The sequence below is a fragment of the Nelusetta ayraudi genome, unplaced genomic scaffold, assembly GCF_046127955.1.
Source record: "Nelusetta ayraudi isolate G7.1 ecotype Tasmania unplaced genomic scaffold, CSIRO-AGI_Nayr_v1 ptg000114l, whole genome shotgun sequence".
Taxonomy (NCBI): Eukaryota; Metazoa; Chordata; class Actinopteri; order Tetraodontiformes; family Monacanthidae; genus Nelusetta; species Nelusetta ayraudi.
Window position 1 is genome coordinate 1,051,916 of NW_027466164.1, and position 18,804 is coordinate 1,070,719.

General features: G+C 46.2%; 2 protein-coding genes across 2 annotated transcripts; one reads left to right on the forward strand and one right to left on the reverse strand.

Moving 5' to 3' along the window:
• Positions 1-125: 125 nt before the first annotated feature.
• Positions 126-7,983, forward strand: acp2 (acid phosphatase 2, lysosomal). The gene is made up of 13 exons (XM_076049387.1): positions 126-304; positions 1,983-2,078; positions 2,617-2,703; positions 2,951-3,011; positions 3,687-3,778; positions 3,860-3,958; positions 4,087-4,176; positions 4,530-4,613; positions 4,710-4,758; positions 5,668-5,756; positions 5,839-5,945; positions 6,160-6,335; positions 6,822-7,983. Exons 1-13 carry the CDS (start codon positions 215-217, stop codon positions 6,968-6,970), a joined length of 1,269 nt encoding a protein of 422 aa, XP_075905502.1. The 5' UTR covers positions 126-214; the 3' UTR covers positions 6,971-7,983.
• Positions 7,984-8,552: 569 nt separating this feature from the next.
• gpr137c (G protein-coupled receptor 137c) lies at positions 8,553-18,440 on the reverse strand. Its single transcript, XM_076049385.1, has 8 exons — positions 17,569-18,440; positions 14,278-14,327; positions 13,758-13,865; positions 13,523-13,661; positions 12,876-13,025; positions 12,172-12,297; positions 11,607-11,728; positions 8,553-11,215 (listed from the first exon to the last, which is right to left on the reverse strand). Exons 1-8 carry the CDS (start codon positions 17,968-17,970, stop codon positions 10,900-10,902), a joined length of 1,413 nt encoding a protein of 470 aa, XP_075905500.1. The 5' UTR covers positions 17,971-18,440; the 3' UTR covers positions 8,553-10,899.
• Between the last annotated feature and the right edge of the window lie 364 nt (positions 18,441-18,804).

Below are 18,804 nucleotides of genomic sequence, written 5' to 3' on the forward strand. Positions count from 1 at the left end.
TATGCTTAATTGTACAAATACATTCTATATTTCCATATTTCGTTTCGATATTGTTAGTGGCCACTGTTCTCACGCGTTGTGTTCAAAAAAGGAAACCCCAAGTTTTATGTTTGAACTTCCGGTTCAGCGGCGGCTGTCATTAGCACGGCTATCTATATGTGGCGGCATCAGTCACTGTATTCACATTTCAGTTTGGACTGTGTGCAGCTGAAACATGGTGCTCTCCGTGGTTCTGTGTGTCCTTGCAGTGGGCTCGTTGTTCGTCCAGGCTTCAGAGGAGAAGCAGCCCGTCCATGTCATCGTGGTGAGAACACTTTTCGCGTTTTTTCCCTCGGCCGCCTGCGCTAAATCGCCAAACTGCGCTGGAAAATTTAGTGACTGTATATTCTCTTTGGCATTTTGGAGAGATACGCGTGTATTCACGATTAAACAAAAGCTTTCCGTAATACGACAAATGTATTATTAGATTCGGCGATTAAAAAAAATAACAAGTTCGTTGGCAAAGTCCCGTCTTTTGAAAAAAACCCAATTTATGTTGCATTCACCCCCACTTTCTGCTGATAACCACCTAGCATGCTAACCCGGAGTAAAAGTGACACTTGACTGGACATTGTTAAACTTAATCAAAATTTAAACATAATAACAAGGGTCTTAAAATTTTTGTCAGGTCGTGTAATTTTACTGAAGCTTGTTTGGACTTTGGGTTCTCAAGAGGAACTTGATTGTGGTCAGACACTTGAGCGGAAGTTGGAATGAATTCACGAATTTCTGTCACTTTCTGTTTCTTCGCCAAGACATTGCAACTGCCTGCTTGCTGCATGCTATTCACACTCGCACAGACATTTCACGTGTAAATAGACTCTTTTTATTTATTTATTTATTTATTTATTTATTTTTAAAGATTTTATTCAATGCCATTAAATATGCTCATAGTTTCCTTGTCTGAAATTTACGCTGTCATGTGACCAGTCAGCTGTACCACAGACAAAAACAAGGATGTTGGTTGAATTCGACCGTGCGGATTTCTGCCGTCAAGCCTGACGTTTGATTTTTATTTTTTTTTTTAAGTCTTAAAAATGAGCTTTTGTAAAAATATTGCAGAGTACCTTACTTAGTTACCCTCATCAAAAGATTAGTAACGCTTGATGGAGTTAATTATTATTAAATTAGTTTAAAAAAAAAAAAAATCTAATCAAATGAACATATTTTGCTTGGGATGGGTTTGACTGTGCCCTACCCATTTGTTTCTTGCTATGCTGACATGGAATCTGTAGCGCAGGTGAGAATTGAAACACACTCATGTCTTGTCATGTTAAAGCCCTGACATCAAGTCCTCTCACATGTCACCCCTTTAAATTATGAGAGAGAGAGGGGTCAATCGGCTCTGCAGACATTCATTCATTCATTCATTCATTTGTCACTGAAGAATGCTCAGTTTTGTGCTACCTTTTGGAGTAAAAATGACTAACTAGTTCCTAGACACCAGCCAGCTCAGTGGTTGTTGTCGTGGATTTGGGGAGCCAATGACATGCAATGACATTTAAAGGGTTAATCCAACCTTTTCAAAGAGTTTATGTTCAGCTTCAGATCCCCAGAGGGATTGATCATGGGTGAAACCATAAAAACCACACTTCCTTCCGCCCTCTAGCTTATTCAGAGCTAAATCTCTTCTAGAGTTTGTCCTCATTGGCTACAATCTTCTGAAAACGGGGCCAATGCAAAGCAGGTTTCACCGCAACCACAAATCAATACTGAAACTGTTCCGCAAAATGATTCTCATGGAAATTCCCTAATGCCGTGCTTAGATTTTTTTTTATTTTTTTTTTTTAAGCTTTTTATCTTTGTACTGAAGAAGTCTCTTTGACACATTGAAGAGTTCTTGAGGTGTTTTGTTATCTGAACAACTTGGCAATCTGTTTATGTGTTTTTATATTGTAATTGTGTCACTGGCTGTCTTCTGACTTCTCTCTTATCATTGGCAGTTGTTTCGCCATGGCGACCGTTCTCCAATCAAAGCCTACCCCACTGACCCCTACCAAGAGAAGGACTGGCCTCAAGGTTTCGGACAGCTGTCGCAGGTGTGTGCTCTCACTGTGTCAAGGAAGTGGACTGTGCAGTCTTTAAAATAAATAAATAAAGATGTATAGTGTATGTATTTACACTACCAGTCAAAAGTTTGGACACACTCTATGAATTTCATGCCTTTTCTTTCATTCTCTTGACTATTGACATTGCAGTTTCTCAATGAAGACATCAAAACTACGTATGAACACGCATGGAATTATTAAGGGAACGATAAAAGTGTAAAATAACACGTTTTATATATTTAAATTCTTCAAAATAGCCACCTTTCATAAAAGGCATATTTAGAGTTATTTAACGTGTTTTTCTTTGCTGCATAATTCCATACATCTTGCTCATATGTTTGATGTCTTCGGTGTCTATCTGCAGTGTAGAAAGTTGACTGGACAGTTCCACATCCCTCTGATTCAATTGCTTCCACTTTAACACAACTCAAAGATTGGATTTCAGCTGTGTGCAAAGCGTGACAAAGAAATTGTTGACGTCTATATTGCATTGTGTGTTTTGACATGCCTCGTCGGCGGCCGTCCTCAGGTGGGGATGAGGCAGCACCTGGAGCTGGGCCACCACCTGAGGAGTCGCTACAAGGACTTCCTCAACGAGTCCTACCACCGGAGCGAGGTAACTCCCACAGGAGTCAATGTTGGCATGAATTAATGTCCCCTCTCCTCTCCACTCTGCGTCCTCAAACACCTGCAGTGAGAGAGACATGGACGGGGGGACGGGGTGCGAGAGAGGGCGCGTGAGGCCTCCCTGCTGTTTGCCCACCCACGCCCTCCAAATGCCTTCAGTGCCAAGCAAATATTTGATATCGCCGGGAGACGCTTTCAATGGCTGAGTCTTTCTGTGCGTCTGCTGTCATCCGCAGATCTCCGTCCGCAGCACGGACTACGATCGCACGCTGATGAGCGCCGAGGCCAACCTGGCAGGTCCGCTCGCAGGGAAACCTCCCTCGACTCTCAGAGAGGCTCCGTCTCCATCAACGTTCTTCTTCTTGTCTCCTGATTTCCCTCCTTCGACATCCTCCCCTCTTTCCTCTTTCTCTTTACTCCCTCTACCAGTGCTTCTCTCCTGTCCTTCTCATTGCTTCCACTTCCTTTCTTTCTACTTCCTCCCACTGCGCCCCCTTTTCTTCTTCTATTTCGTCTCCTTTCTCCTTTCCTTCTGGCCTGTGTTACTCTCTTTCACCTACACCTACACCTACACCTACTGGCATTTCTCAACTGGTGGGTTGTGACCCAAAAGTGGGTCGCAGAGCTGTTTTGATTGTGTCGCAGCTTAATGGGCAGTTTCCCTTATTTTTAAAAGGGGATTTTAAAATGTATGTGTGTATTTATAGCGAACATGTTCGGTATTTATTTTGCAGGATACACAATTCTATTCAATAATTTCTTTCCTATTCATTCATGGTGGACAGTGTGCTGACTAAAAAGCGTGGGTCCTGAGACTCCACCAGTTGAGAACCACCGACCCACATGTTCTACTTTCTTCTTTCACCTTTGCTTTAATCCTCCCACTTCTTCCCCTCACCTTCCCCTCCTACCCTCTTGCATTTTCACCTCCACCCATCAATCTCTTTTTCTGTCCATTTTGCCGTGGTTCAGGTCTGTACCCCCCCGCGGGCCACCAGGTCTTTGCGCCCAACCTGACGTGGCAGCCCATACCCGTGCACACGGTGCCGGGCCACCAAGACAGGGTAATTTTTCCCACCTTCCCCTCGAAAGCCCTCGTCGCCGTTACGACTCGGCGTGACTCGGCGTCCTGTCTCTCCCCGCAGCTCCTCCTGTTTCCCCTGGACAACTGCGCTCGCTACCAGCAGCTGATGAACGAGACGGAGCAAACGCAAGAATTTCTCAACGTCACCAAAAAGAACCAGGTAGCGCTTCACCCCGACTGTCACTGGCAGCGCAGGATATATCGAGGATATAAAAAAAAAAAAAAACAGCTTTGTGATGAAGTTTGAAGGAGATTAATGCTCGGTGTGCTCCTCCTCCCTGTGGTCAGGCCCTCATGGAGCTGGTGAGCAACAGGACGGGGCTGAACAACACGGACGTGCGCTCCATCTGGAGCGTGTACGACACACTCTTCTGCGAGGTGAGAGGAGACACGCAAAACAGGCCCACAAACTTCTTCTACTTTTTTTTGGCTCTGCTGCTTTTTCTTCTCAAACCCTGAGGCAACATACATTACGGCTGGCTGGCTTTTATTTTAAACATTTACTCATTAATCAGCTCAGCTTCTTAGAAACCCAGGGCCTTTTCCTAATGACTGGGTCACCGAGTGCAGGGACGTAACAATTAAACAGCAGTGTGTGATGTTTGAGGTGAGATGTGAGTTGAGGAGACGAGCAGCAGCTGACGCAGCGCTATGGAGAGTGCGCTCGTGCCCGCACCCTAACCCCTGCTCTCTCCGCTGACTGGCTGTGATTGTGTGTCGCCGCCCTGCAGTCCAAGCACAACATGACGCCTCCAGACTGGGTGACTGCGGACGTCCTGAAGGGCCTGCGGGAGCTCAAAGACTTTTCTCTCCAGGTGAAAAGAAGACGAAAGTCGTCTGAAAAATCTTGGGGTTTTCAAACTGTCGCTGAGCGCTAACGATCCTTTGAATCCTTGTGGCGCCCCCCGCAGGTCAATTTCGGGCTGTACAAGCAGCAAGAGAAGAGCCGTCTGCAGGGAGGTATGTGCGTTTGTCAGAGACTTTAGGAAGTCTAGACCAAGTCCCCAACCGGTCCGGGTTGGAGGGGCGGAGGTGGAGGTGGAGCTGGTGGGGAACTACCTACAGATACCTTGGGCTGGACGACAAACTGAACTGGTCCAGTAACACTGACCACCAGACCGTAGCGATTAGACAAGCTGGTCAGACTTGCCGGCTCTGCGGTTGGCACGCAGATGGATTCTCTGGTGCCAGTGGGCGAAAGGAGGACATTAAGGAAGTTGTTGGACATTGTGGACAACACCAGCCACCCTCTGCACACTGTCTTCAGCAACCAGAGGAGCCTGTTCAGTGACAGGTTGCTGCTCCCTTGGGGTTACACTCACAGTTGTCTTTCCCGTATTGATACTGTGTTTTTACTGGTGCTGCTCCTACTGGAACCCATATTTCCCTGAGGGAACTCCCTGGAGGGGTTAATAAAGTTTTTACCTGTCTATCTATCTGTATAGCTATTTGTATATCGATATGTGTATTTACTATACAAACTTTGAGAGGTTGCTCCACCACTTTTTACATTCTCAATCAACAAACATTGTTTGTCCCAATAATGTCATTCAGTCTCCCCATAAAAAAGCCAAAAGAAGAAGTGGGAGGAACATAAAAACACAGAGCAACCTTAATCACATACGTGCACACACACACACACACACACACACACACACACACACACACACACACATGGTCGACCCCGTTGGTGTCGGCTCAGCATGAGCAGCAGAGTGAAACAGAGAAACAAAAGGGTTGCCAGGCGCGCCGAGCACATCCTGTAACTGAAGACGGAATAGTAAATAATGGACGCATCGAAAATGATGCGTTGAATGGAGCGCCACCATGAGGACCAACTGTCCTTTGTGCTGTCTGTCCGCCTTCCAGGCCTGCTGCTGGGCTTCGTGGTCCAAAGACTCACCAACCAGTCGGCGCCAGACTTGGCCGAGCCGCTCAAGATGACCATGCTGTCGGCGGTGAGTCGCGTTCTCTCGCTCCCCTTTACGGTTTCCGCGTCTCCGCGCCGCTGCTTGAACGTGTGGTCCCCCTCTCGTGCAGCACGACACCACGGTGATGGCGCTCCAGTTCAGCATGAACGTGTCCAACGGCCTGCAGCCACCCTACGCTTCCTGTCACATCTTTGAGTTGTACAGGGACCCAAACGGGTAAGCGCGCACACGCACACACACACACACACACACACACACACACACACACACACACACACATTGCTGAGAATGATGCAATGGCCTCATCATCTCATTGAGAATTCCTCAATCATTTGTTTGGGAGTTGTTTGGAATCATGGTTCATTTTGTGCCTTTATTTTACTTTAAATCTTCGGACCGCTTCTAACAGCCAACTTTTCCCTCCACTCAGTAACGCTTCGGTACGGATGTTTTTCCGCAACGACTCGACCGTCCCGCCGTACCCCGTGCAGCTTCCGGGCTGTGCTGTGGACTGCCCCCTGCAGGACTTTGTCAGGATCACCAAGGCCTCCATCCCGGAGGACTGGCACAAGGAGTGTGAGGTGCCGTCAGCGGGGCGGGACCGAGGTAAACCTTCCTCTTGCTATTCAGTGCTTCTCAACTGCTGCAGTCTCAACACACTCACTCCTCATCATCCTCGCCATCATGTCGACACCCAGATTCACTCCACGACAAGAAAAACACCAGCCCAACTTTCTGTCACGGCTTGTCAATAAATTATTGGAGTTTTTGATTTGAATTTTGCAAAATAAATAGACCCAAAGTGTGTGTGTGTGTGTGTGTGTGTGTGTGTGTGTGTGTGTGTGTGTGTGTGTGTGTGTGTGTGTGTGTGTGTGTGTGTGTGTGTGTGTGTGTGTGTGTGTGTGTGTGTGTGTACAAACGGCTAAACTGCCGACAGATTTGTGACCCAATCGAAGACCCACCAGTTGTGAAACGCTGCTCTGGCACGCCCTAAAGACTGCTATAACCTGGGCAGGGGGCATGATGCATGATGGGATCTCTCTTCCCCCGCCCCCCCCACCCCCCTCTCTCCACCGACCCTCCTCTCTGTAGATGTGGTGATCAGTCTGGTGGCGTCGGGCTGCGTGCTCTTCCTCCTCATTGTTCTCCTCCTGGGCCTGATCTGTTGGCAGAGGGAATCCAGCAGCAGCGGCAGGGGCTACCGTCATGTGACCAGCGGCGAGGACGGCGCCGAGTCCTGACACAAGTGCTCGCTCCCCCTCCTCCCCCAAAGAACAGCCACCTCCTCGTCCTGGTGTAGCAGCAGCAGCAGCAGCAGTGATGACGAGCTCTGAGGACATTTTCCAAAAGGCTCTGAGGACATTTAGATAAGAGCTCATGATGATGATGATGATGATGAAGACTTTCCAGGGAAAATGAAACAAAAGGTCTAATGAGGTTTTCCGAAACGATGGTATTTCTGGTCGCAACAAAGATCGATATGTCGTTGGAGGGACGAGGGTGAATGAATTTTCCCTCCATTCTGATTCTCTGCGTGGTCTGAGCGGCCCCCCCCCCCCCCCCCCCAGGTGCATTCTGGGAACTGAATGGCTGCGCGAAAAAAGATGCAACAATCGCAAAGTGGAGATCTGGAGACGCAAACGTTTTTTTCTTTGAGGTTTGATTGCAATTCAAAGCACACTAATGACATTAATTTCCATTGACTGGTTGCAAAAAGTTTTTTTTAATTTTTTTAAATTTTTATTTTATTTGCAGTTTGATCGGATCAATGTGTGATTGCAGATTTGTGCTACTGTCCTGCGTGTGTGCATGTGCGTGTGTGGGCCCCCAAAGACCAAGATGCCTTAATCTTTTCTAATAATGAGGTGTTTTGTTTTCCACTTGTTTCTTTTTTCGAGAGGAGCGTTTTCTTCCCGCCAGCAGGTTGCGGACCAAAACGCAGGGGCCCAGAGCCTGCCTCAGACTGACCTTTGACCTGTCGGGGAAGGAGCAGGAACCAAACAACTTGCATGCTTTGTGTCGTTTTTTTTTTGTGCTTTGGCACTGACTGAACCGGTCTGTGAACCACCCCCCCCCCCCTCTCCTCCGGGAAACATCGATTTACGTATGTAGCTCCTCGTCTTGAAGACCATCGTCACCGAGCCGTCGCTGGATGGAGCCAAACTGTGAGCCACACTCACAATTGAGCCAATTAAGCTGCTGTAAGAACTCCAGGTCTTTGTAAACATGTGGAATAAATGATCGACCACTGTGAGCGTCGTGTGTGTGTGTGTGGTATCTATCTATAGCTATAGATAAATACACAGATAGATAGGTAGAGATTGGGTGATACGGTGGTGCAAGAAAGTCATGGGTTCGATTCCCAGCCTGGGATCTTTCTGCGTGGAGTTTGCATGTTCTCCCTGTGTCTGCTGGGTTCTCTCCAGGTTCTCCAGCTTCCTCCCACACTCCAAAAAACATGCATGTGAGGTCAATTGGAAACTCTAGATTGACCGTGTGTGTGTGTGTGTGTGTGTGTGTGTGTGTGTGTGTGTGTGTGTGTGTGTGTGTGTGTGTGTGTGTGTGTGTGTGGCCCTAATAAAGTGGCCACTGGTCCAGGGTGTCCCCCTGCCTTCACCCTATCACAGCTGGGAGAGGCTCCAGCAGACCCTGAGGACCCTGAGCTCAGGAAGAAGCGGGATTGATTGACATAGCTGTAGATGGATGAACTCCGCTATAACCCACTGGGGGGGGTGGGGAGGCGGTATGATAGGATCCTATCTTCACTTGAAAAAAAAAACCCAACATATTTCTTAAATGTGCAGAGATGAGGGCACCGCAGCGTCTTGATAACAGTGCAGTGAGGCCTTTATTGACACCTGGTGGTGCTTCTCCTCGCAGACACCATCATTGATCCACACTGAACCGCTTACATCCAGTACGGCCACACAACCAAAACAAAACGTTGAACAATAACCACTGCCTTTTGTTGTTTGTTTGTTTGTTTCTTTATTACTCTAGCGGAAAGAGGAAAATACTGTTCATTTATTTTTGAAACACAAGTATTCATCACCTCGACATGAAACTGAGCTTTTTTTTTTTTTGGAAGCATGCACGGCGGACACTGATTCTTCTGAGAGTGATTGTTAATTCACAGCGTCCGATTTAAAACCGGTTGTGTTGGCTTTCTTTTCCTTCTCGCTCGTTTGTTGTCTGTGCGTTAAAACTTGGCATGATGAATCCCAGCCGGACAGCGGGGTACCTGTTAAAACACTACATGATGTGCAATTTTATTTTTTATTTTTACATTCTGTCCGGACGCTCCAGCCGGCTGTGCAGATTTTCGATTCAGCGAAATTTGCTCTTAGAAACCTTCCCGGAATGAGACGCAAACAATTTGCCAGATTATGCAACAAACCAAAAGACAGCGGTTTCAAAGAAGAAAAAAAAAAAAAATCCTTCTTGTAGACAAATAAAAATCTATGTTAAAAAAAGGTATAAAAACACACCAAACGCATCATTTTACACACGTTAACCTAACACGTTTCTCTCCCACACACACGCACACATGGATTAGGAATCGATCATCTTGCAACACGCAGTATTCAAAAACATCCAACCATCTCTTGTGCAAATTTTTCCTCATGGAATGAAACAGATATGATGGAATGTCATGGCACATGGACCTTTCCTGCAGGACAACAAACTGTAAGATGGGTTTCTCTTCATATACATATACATATATATATATATATATATATATGTATACATATACATAAATACATATATGTATAGATATAGATATATTGATGGATATAGATATAGAGCTGAAATCCTACATTTTAAGTGTCAACCTCAGTGCAAATTCTCGCCTCGCAGCTTTGCAAAAGGGCCATTTTTTTTTTTTTTTGGTCTAGAATGTAAAAGTTGGATCCCTTAGCGTCAACAAACACTCAACAGATGTGATATTGCGACGACGTGTGAATGCGACGACTTGTAACGTGTTGCTCCGTCATTCCTCAACGCGTCTGATCAAATATTGCACTCTGAGTTAAGTCAAGGCATCTATTTTTTTTTTTTTTTTTCATTATTCTTCTAAAATAGACGTTCCGAAGAAGGTTCACCTGGATTGAAAATGTTCGGCTTTTCCGAGTCATTCGTATCTCAAATAAACCCTGATTGTGAGCTTTTGAATTCTTAGCTCCCCTCGCCGCTCCGACATAAACAGCTGTGTTGTATTAGCATTTTTTTTTTTTCCTTTTTCCGCGTGGTGTTGCCGGACATTTCCGGAATGCAGGCTATATTGTCGAAGCTTGTGCTATTTTAATACGACAGTTCATACGGCAGCTACATCTTGTTTCACATTGGTTTTGAAGCTGAGATTAAAAACAACAACCAGCAATTCGAGTCAGTCGCTCGCAGTTCAACGGTTTTAAAAAAAAAAAAACAAGCAAACAAACAAACACAAGCATGCTGAGCAAAATGGCAACTTCCTGTTCGGACACATAGTTTGTTCACTGTAAGGAGGTAAATATCACCGTTTGCTTTGCTTGAATTTTTTTGCTGCAAGCGAGCTCTGACTGCGACACGAACGGATGACAGAGAAGCCAAGAAGCAACGGCTCGTCGTTGTCAAAATGAGAAACACCATGAAATGTCCTTCAGGAAATAACTTGGCTGCCCCAGTCAGAACTGAACCGAAGATCAAACCGGAAAGCACCCTCATTTTTCTGGCCTAAATGAACTTTTTCTGCATATATGTATGTATTTATACACGTGTATATGTATAAATACTTGAGGGAATGACTATTTTGTCAGCGTGGCCACTAAAAGCCAACCAAACCCAACCAGCGTGTGAGTTTGGCAAGGTTTGAATGGTGATTGCCAAGACCTCACCTTTCTATCTCTGACCCCTTCACTATATTAATTTTTTTAGTTTAACTCTTCCCCTAAACATCCAAAAAGTCTTTGCTTGCAGTTTAGGTAGCGTTAGCTTTAGCATTAGCGCTCCTTTTGGGCCCGAGTGAGCGACCGTCTCCCTGCTGCTTTGGTCGGAAAACGTGGATTGCAAGAACCTTTGCGTCCGCAAACATTCAAGTCTCATGTACAACTCTGGAATTCTCCCCTCCCTGCAATCATGGCAATAAAAAGAAAGAAAAAGTTGTCTTATTTTTCATCTTCTGCAAAAACTCCTAATTCTGTGGGGTGCAGAGATAGTTTTGATTGTGGTAATTCTGTGGCGTGGAGTAGAAGTTACTGTGATGGTGGTGGTGCTGGTGCTGCTGGTGGTGCTGGTGGGAGTTGTTCTGCTGCGGGGTGGAGTAGTAGTTGTGGTGGTGGTGCTGCTGGCTCTGGACGTTGGTGTAGGCGAAGAGGAGCGGCGCGGTGGAGGAGGAGGAAGAGGAGGTGGTTTGCTGGGCCGAGGCCACGCCCACTGCCAGGGGGCCGTGGCGCTGGATGGAGCCGTACCAGCAGGAGGCGCCGGCCTGCGGGGTCGTCGACAGGAGGCTGGGCCCCACCGAGACAGAGGGGGAGATGGAGAGGAGGTGTGAGAGGAAATGTAAGACTTATAAAGGTTCTTTATTAGTGGCGTAAAGATAAACCGATTTGAATGGGTTATCGGTCTGTGACGTATGAGATCCGAGTGCACCGGTTGATGGAGCCCTGGATCGGTAATGATCGGTAAAGTAAAAATAAGCACTTGGGGTTTAATTGTCCATTTGTATTGAATCGCACTGAACCGAATCGGATCGAATCGCACCAAATGATTAACTATTTTTTATGAATCGTCCCTGAATCGGATCGTAGCTTGTGAATCGAGATTTGAATCGGATCGTTTTGTGAGTGAAAGATCCACACCCCTAGTCTTTATGTTGTTGTGGTTGTTGTGTTGCCTCACCTGGTGCGGTCGCCTCTGTTGATGCTCCTGGACAGGTCGTCGTCGCTGTCGTATCGACGAGGGTTGTCGAAAAAATAAGCCCTGGAGCTGAAACTGTGACTGTTGATCATCCCTCCTGGAGCCTGGGGGACAGGGGAAAAAAATATATATACAGTATGTATGTATGTGTGTATGTATGTGTGTGTGTGTATATATATATATATATATATATGACACACAAAAAAAGTGCGAAATAGCAATATTTTATATTTTAGATGATCTACAATAGCCACCCTTCATATAAGATATATTACATAACATATTTTATTCTTTTGCGTGTAATAAGTAGTAAAGATAAAGAAGAAACAGGCGTGTCGAAACATTTATAATACATATTCATACGTGTTCATTCATAGTTTTGATGGCTTGAGTAACCACACACACACACACACACACACACAGCGCAAACACTTTAACAAAATGTTCACAGTGTCGTGTCATGTTATCGGTACCTATTTATTTATGTACGTATAAACGTTTGTGCGTGCTTCAGCTTGGCGCACTGCTCCTTTGCGTGGCCTCTTACCAGATTCTGGTTGGGTCTCTGGACCCTGAAGAAAACCACTACCAGACTTGTTGGGAGCAACTCCCAGAAGAACAAAATGATCCCGAACACGATGTAAGCGTCGCCGCTGATCTCGTGCACGTCCCCCTACAGCGCACACACACACACAGGGAAGGAGAAACACACAGAAATGAACAAACAAACAAACAAACAAACAAACAAACAAACAAGTTGCCATAGTCTCGAACTCGGAAGAACTCATTTTCTCTTACAAATACCGAGCGGTGAGTTCATTCAAGCAACATTTTGTTCTCGCCAGCAGGGGGTGCTGGTGCACACCAGACTTCCAAGCCGCTCCAGCTGATTACCGAGGGCGCGGCGGCAAGTTACTTCCAATGATCAATACTTATGTATTTGTTTGACACTGTCGATATGTCAAGGCTGCTCCGTCAACAGCTGTGAAAAGTCCCTCGCAGCCACTTTGACAGACAAACTGACACCGTGTAGCCTGTTGTGCACCAACACCGACACCGTTTCATAAAGCTGCCCGCACGATGTTTGCACCTCAGGTGCAACAATGGCAAGAGCACACTTTCAAAGTGGACGCAAAACAAGCGCGCGAGCAAAAAATAAAACACAGGCTGCAAAAACAGCGACGCTTCCTACAAACTCTTTGGATCGCTGACGCAGCGAAAACAAAGGGTGTAATGGGTTGGGTCCAGCACCTGGTCGGAGACGCTGTACCAGCCATAGTTGAAGGGGGTGGGCCGGTCCTGCGGCGACAGCGCCACCACCACCAGGTTGTAGCAGGCGCGAGACACGTACAGCAAGACGACCATGGCGCCGATGGCCGAGGCCTGGCACACCGACGTGCCCTGCAGGGGGCAGCAGAGCCAGGGAGTGAAAAAGAGTTGCGACCCGTTTGGCCCAGTGGCGCGGTCTAGTTTATTCTAGTGGGGAGACTGATTCACAAAGCAAGAAGCCACCATCAGATCAGGCTCAGTGAGGCATTGAATATGCAGCATCCACATCCAAGTGACGTCATGAAAGACTGATGACGCCATTGTCTGGATGTAAATGTATTGTAAGCAGCACACGCTATGTGACAGTCATTTACAGCTGGACTTTAATGAACTGACCAACAGTAGTCACAATGCACAGTTGTTAAAGTAAAGAAAAGTCAATCAATAGTAATTAACACACAAAAAAACAACGTTTCAGCAATAAAGTGCAAAACGTGGTGAAAACACACCAATAAATCCTCGGAAGCGACACTAAAGCAACAGCCGATGCGGTAATTTGGGAGCTTTTCTCGTGGTTATAGCTGCGTATCACGTCAACCTACAGTTGACGAGAGTTGCAATAATAATACCTTGGACTCCAGGTAAACGTTGGCCGAGGACATCTTGGCGATCTTGAAGATGCAGACGGCCAGCGAGACGGCACACAGCACAAACAGGCTGTCGTTGACCAGGACCCGGGCCAGGACGACGTGGGGGACGGCCCTGTCGCTGTCGGTGGAGGGGGAAGAGGGGGGGGGGTTGAACCAAGTGAAGTGATGTGACGTGATGTGTGTTGAATGGACGGTTTAGACGGCGTTCACTGACCCCGGCGACTGGGAGCGTGTCAGAGCGTCCTGGACCAGCAGGGCGCAGGTGAAGTTTACCACCAGGAATAAGACACTCATACACAGGAAGAAGAGACGCAGCGGCACCCTGGACAGCAAGCAGGACAGGAAGTAGAGTCAGGACAGGAAGTAGAGTCATACATGTGTTTATACATGTACAATATATATATATGTGTGTGTGTGTGTGTGTATTTATGTATGTATGTATGTTTGTATGTACATACATATATACATACGTTCATATACCTATTTATTTGTATATTTATATATATATGAATATATATACATATATGTGTGTGTGTGTGTATATACATATATACACACACACACACATATGTACATATAAACATACAAATACATATATGCAATATATCAATAATAGTTACTGGTTGTAATTGATGGTGTTTTCAATGAGGCGGAAGTCTTATCACTGAGAACATGGCATTTTAATTCCCTGCAGTTTCGCACATTATATCATATTATGTTATATTTATACCTACTTGTATTTGGTGAGTTCTGGGGAATACTTGGCCTTGGCCTTGAACATCACCTGCACAAAACAAAGGATAGTGGGGGTTTTACCGGCGTGCAGAACCGTCTTGTCCTCCTTCCCTTTTCCGGCATTTTGATGGGAGACAAACCGAAAAGTAAACATCAGCGATCATCGGAAACTTGAAGAACGACATGAGAGCAGGTGAGCAGAGAGGGGAGGAGTGGACCGATCACGAGGGTCAGGAGTCAGCGGGTTCTGACTCAGCAGAAAAAGGCGGCAGAATTTCCACCCGTCGGTGACGATGTGTCAGGTGACAGGCTGTCAGGACGAGGCCACCAGTTATATCATCTTCCTGCCCTCCCCCCCGCACCACTTCTGCTTTTTTTTCCCCTCTTTTCTTTTCCTGAGAGAGAAAGGCAGTTTGTGGAGATCAACTAGTCGGCCTGGGACTTTACCATTCCTCCACTCTGCACGGCATGTGACTTCAACGGTTGTCACCCTCCTGCGAGAAATGCCTGTGTTTGGTTACTGCACAACTAAACTGTTTCCTTCCTCTCACAATATCTCCTCTCGGCCTCCGAGACCAGGGAGGTCAAACTCCAAGTGGGGACAAAAATTAGAACTTGGACAAAGTCTCGATCCAACATTGAAGAAAAATCTTCCTCCAGATGGAACAGTGAACCTTTTTTATATGGACCCCAAACAACCTGAATATGAAGCAAAGCAAAGCTAAATACTATACAATAAAAAAAACTTCATATTGCACACATGAAAATTTGAATTTTAAATTAAAAAACACATCAAAATAAATTAAATGTAAATAAAAATCGTACGGCTCTTTTTTATTTTGCAGCCTTCTGATTTAAATTTCAACAGTAACCTTTTCCCACGGGCTGATATTACATTTCAAATAAAATAGCAATAATAAACAAATTAACTGATAGCAATAATAAATAATATTATCCTTCAATGAATGTGCAACCACTCAAGCCTTGGAGTAGCAAGAAAAAGTGCATCAAGAAAACGGTACTATTAGTCTGTTTAAGTCAGTAGTCTGCTAGAAAACCAGCAAAGCATTTGTAGTATTAGCAGAACAAGCTGTTTAATAGCGGCAGCGCAGCAGCTCTGGTAGCGATTTAATTCCCTCACGGGCCAAATATTATGACACTCTGGGCCAAATTTGGCCCGCGGGCCAGAGTTTGACGCGCATGTCTTAGGGAAATATGGAGCCAAACTCATAGTCAAGCAAAAGACAACAACAAAACAAAACACGCACGCACACATACACAAAGGAAGTTGCTGTCACATGGTTTCCTGCTCTCTTGACCAAAGAAGCATTTCTTTTATTTTGAATCTTTTTATTTTTTAAAACCCACAAAAACAGTTAAAAGTAATAATAATAATAATAATAATAATAATAATATTAATAATAATAATAATAATAATAATAATAATAATAATAATAATAATAATAATAAAAAGGTCAAAGGTGCATGGTTGGGTTGTGCACCCAAAACCAGAACCAGCCTCTGCAGCGTCTGTGTGTTATGCCTCCTTCACTCACAACACAGCAGACGTAGTGCTGCAGGGAAGATGATGACATCCTCATGACTGTCCATTAAGTTGAAAACAGAGCGAGGCTGAGCAGTGATTTGGGCGACTGGGCAGGAGCATTAGAAGCCTCAGTTTGACCACCGCCACGTGATTCCAAACTTGATCACCGGGCTGTACAACTGCACTCAGTGAAAATCATCTCCTCACACACTTTAATTTCATAAAGGTGCAACAGAACACTTATTTACATGTGAATACTATGTGTACATAGCTTATAAATATTTTTATTTTATTGCTTTATTTCTTTTTGATGAATATAGTCTCCGTTCTTTTCTACTGTAACTGTTGCTGTAATAATGAAAATGTCCCCAATGTGGGACTAATAAAGTCTTCTTCTTCTCCTTCTTCTTGATGCATTACAACAATCACAGCAGGAGTCACGGCCTTTTATTTGGAGGTTTTGACAGACATGAGTCTTACTTATGATTTGAATGCGTAGGTGTTTCTCCACTGGGTTCTCTGTACGAAGGCGACGTGTGTTGGGGTGATTCTCCAGCCGTGGTGTCATATTGAGGGTAATAATGAGGTGTATTCATTTAGGGTGGACTGAATATGACGCCACTGAAGGCCTCGGTGTGAAATGCACGGCCCTGCCACTGCGTTACAGTCGCTCGTCGTGTGTGTCAACCCTCGTGCGCTCAGTGTCAAAGTCTGCATCTAAAGGGGGGGGGGCAAACTGTTTGATGTTACGCAACGAGGGACCTGCTCAATGCATTTGAAGGGGACGCCTGCTGGGAAATCCTGCACCCTAGGGTGAAGAGAGACGTGCAGCTTCCTCTGCTGCACTCTTGCACCACTGTAAACAACTGGGTTACTTTTTGACATCTCCACTTAGCTTTTTGGTTGTTACTTTCGAATCATTGGGGGATCACAATCTCGAATAGAAGAACCAGCAGGAGCTTTGACTGTGTGTGTGTGTGTGTGTGTGTGTGTGTGTGTGTGTGTGTGTGTGTGTGTGTGTGAGGCATGGGCAAGTTGCGGCCCGTAAAGCCTTTTAATCCGGCCCTTAAGACAAATTTGAAGAAATTATATTAATAATTAGTCCGTCATGAAACGGCTGTATTTCATCAATTTTTTTCAGAGTTTTCAGGGTTGTTTCAATAAAGAGCAAAAAAAACACAGGGCTTCATAAACACTGATTTTGTTGTAACTTTGCTTTGGTTCATTTTCAATGGACATTAAAGCAACATGTTTTCTACATATCCCATGATAGATTGTTTCCTCCTATGAGGTGGCTCACCAAAACGCTTCATTCATCTGCTGCTGCTCCGCTCCCCCCCCCCCCCCCTCCCCCTCTGTCACATTTTAGAACCCGTTGTGACCCCACCAGTCGAAAAGTTGTCCCACCCCTGCTCTTGACAGTGTGGTTCTAGGTGGTTCTGGTGGTGGTTGTCAGTGGCTCTGGGTGGTTCTGGTGGTGGTTCTGGTGGTGGTCGAGGCTAGGCATAGGCAAACCACAATACTTTTATACTATATTTTTTCCTCCCATGAGGTTAGGGTCACCAAAACGCTCCACTCCCTGCACGCCTTCAGTTACATTTGAAAATATTAACAGAGGGGTTGGGAAAAAATGCAGAGTCAGCTGTTTTGCAAAAAATCAGGTCAGAGGCAGCAGCTCACACACACACAGTGTCTGGCAGACAAACAAACGCGCACGCGCACGCACACGGCGACCCTTCCTTACCTGCGTGAAGTAGAGGTTGAGCAGGCAGAGGGTGAAGAACTGCAGGCAGACGGGGCAGCAGTAGAGCAGCCAGTAGGCCAGCGGCTGCAGCCGGCTGGCCTGCGACGCGTTGCTGAAGTAGAAGGAGAAGAGGGTGGTGCGGAGCGCGGCCCACAGCAGGCACAAGAACAGGAAGACGCTCTGGAAGCTGAAGCGCTTGTGTCCGTAGTGCAGGATGAGCCAGAGCTGCAGGTAGACGAAGGCGAACAGCAAGGAGTAGAGCGCCGTGTAGAGCGCCGTCAGGCTCAGCTCCAGGCTGGGGGAGATTGCACCTCCACCTCCTCCACCTCCGTCGTGGAGGTGGGACCCCCCCTGTGGGGAGGTAAACAAGCGGGGATCGGCGTCCTGCACCGCCGACAACATCTCCACCAATGCAGCCGGACGCGTCCGAAGGTCCGAAAAAGCATTAAAAGTGGGTCAGAGAAGGCCGGGCTGCACTGAGATCAGATGAGCGCATTCTGTGTGGAAATGCGCCACAAAAGCTATTTAATGTTGAAAACATGCCGCATAGTGGTGCACGGAGAGGCGGGAGGAGGATCCCGAGTCCGAGAATTCTGCAGGGTAGAAAGTGGTAGCAGGGTTTTCCTCCAACACAGCAAAGAAAAACAAGTGGAGAAGAAGCTGTGGATGACAGCAGAGTGTGAGAGGTCCCTGTTCCAATCTCTGCACTGCTCTGCTCGGCAAAAACAACTTAAGGGGGGCGGCGGTGGGGGAGGCTGCTCCGGATCAGCTGTGATGCAGTTTTAGACACGCCCCCCAACCTTGTGCTCGCTCGATTCAACCGGAAACTGGCGCTGCACGCCGCCGCCATCTTGGCTCAAGAGCTGCTTGGCTCGACCGGGACCCCGCGAGTCCTGGAGCCGCAGTTCGGCTCCAGTTTCCGAGCTAGCGGCCCACCGAGGCCCCGCCCGCCTCTCCACATAAGCCACCCCATTGGCTCAACCGGCAGCCCGGCCTCCACCGTTTCCCCCTGTCGCCATTGGCTGTCGATGATGTCAGCAAGGACAAGTTATACACAAATACATTGAGTCTTATACCAGTGAAGAAAAATGACAATACTGTCATTGATAGACCTCAACTGAAAGTTGCGCCTTATCTAATTTTATTTATTTTTTTCATTTAATATATTTATTGTTTTATTTTTTATTATTATTATTATTTTTTCTCTGCTTTTGTTACTGTCGAGACTTGAAATAT

Excerpts from the sequence above, each read along its gene's own strand:
- gpr137c (XM_076049385.1), bottom strand. The coding sequence starts at position 17,970 with ATGTTGTCGGCGGTGCAGGACGCCGATCCCCGCTTGTTTACCTCCCCA. Across the intron at positions 12,298-12,875 it reads GGTACAGCGTCTCCGACCAG|GGGGACGTGCACGAGATCAG; the intron begins GTGCTGGACCCA and ends TGTGCGCTGTAG. Across the intron at positions 11,729-12,171 it reads AGAGACCCAACCAGAATCTG|GCTCCAGGAGGGATGATCAA; the intron begins GTAAGAGGCCAC and ends CCTGTCCCCCAG.
- acp2 (XM_076049387.1), top strand. The coding sequence starts at position 215 with ATGGTGCTCTCCGTGGTTCTGTGTGTCCTTGCAGTGGGCTCGTTGTTC. Across the intron at positions 2,079-2,616 it reads GTTTCGGACAGCTGTCGCAG|GTGGGGATGAGGCAGCACCT; the intron begins GTGTGTGCTCTC and ends GGCCGTCCTCAG. Across the intron at positions 4,759-5,667 it reads GAAGAGCCGTCTGCAGGGAG|GCCTGCTGCTGGGCTTCGTG; the intron begins GTATGTGCGTTT and ends TCCGCCTTCCAG.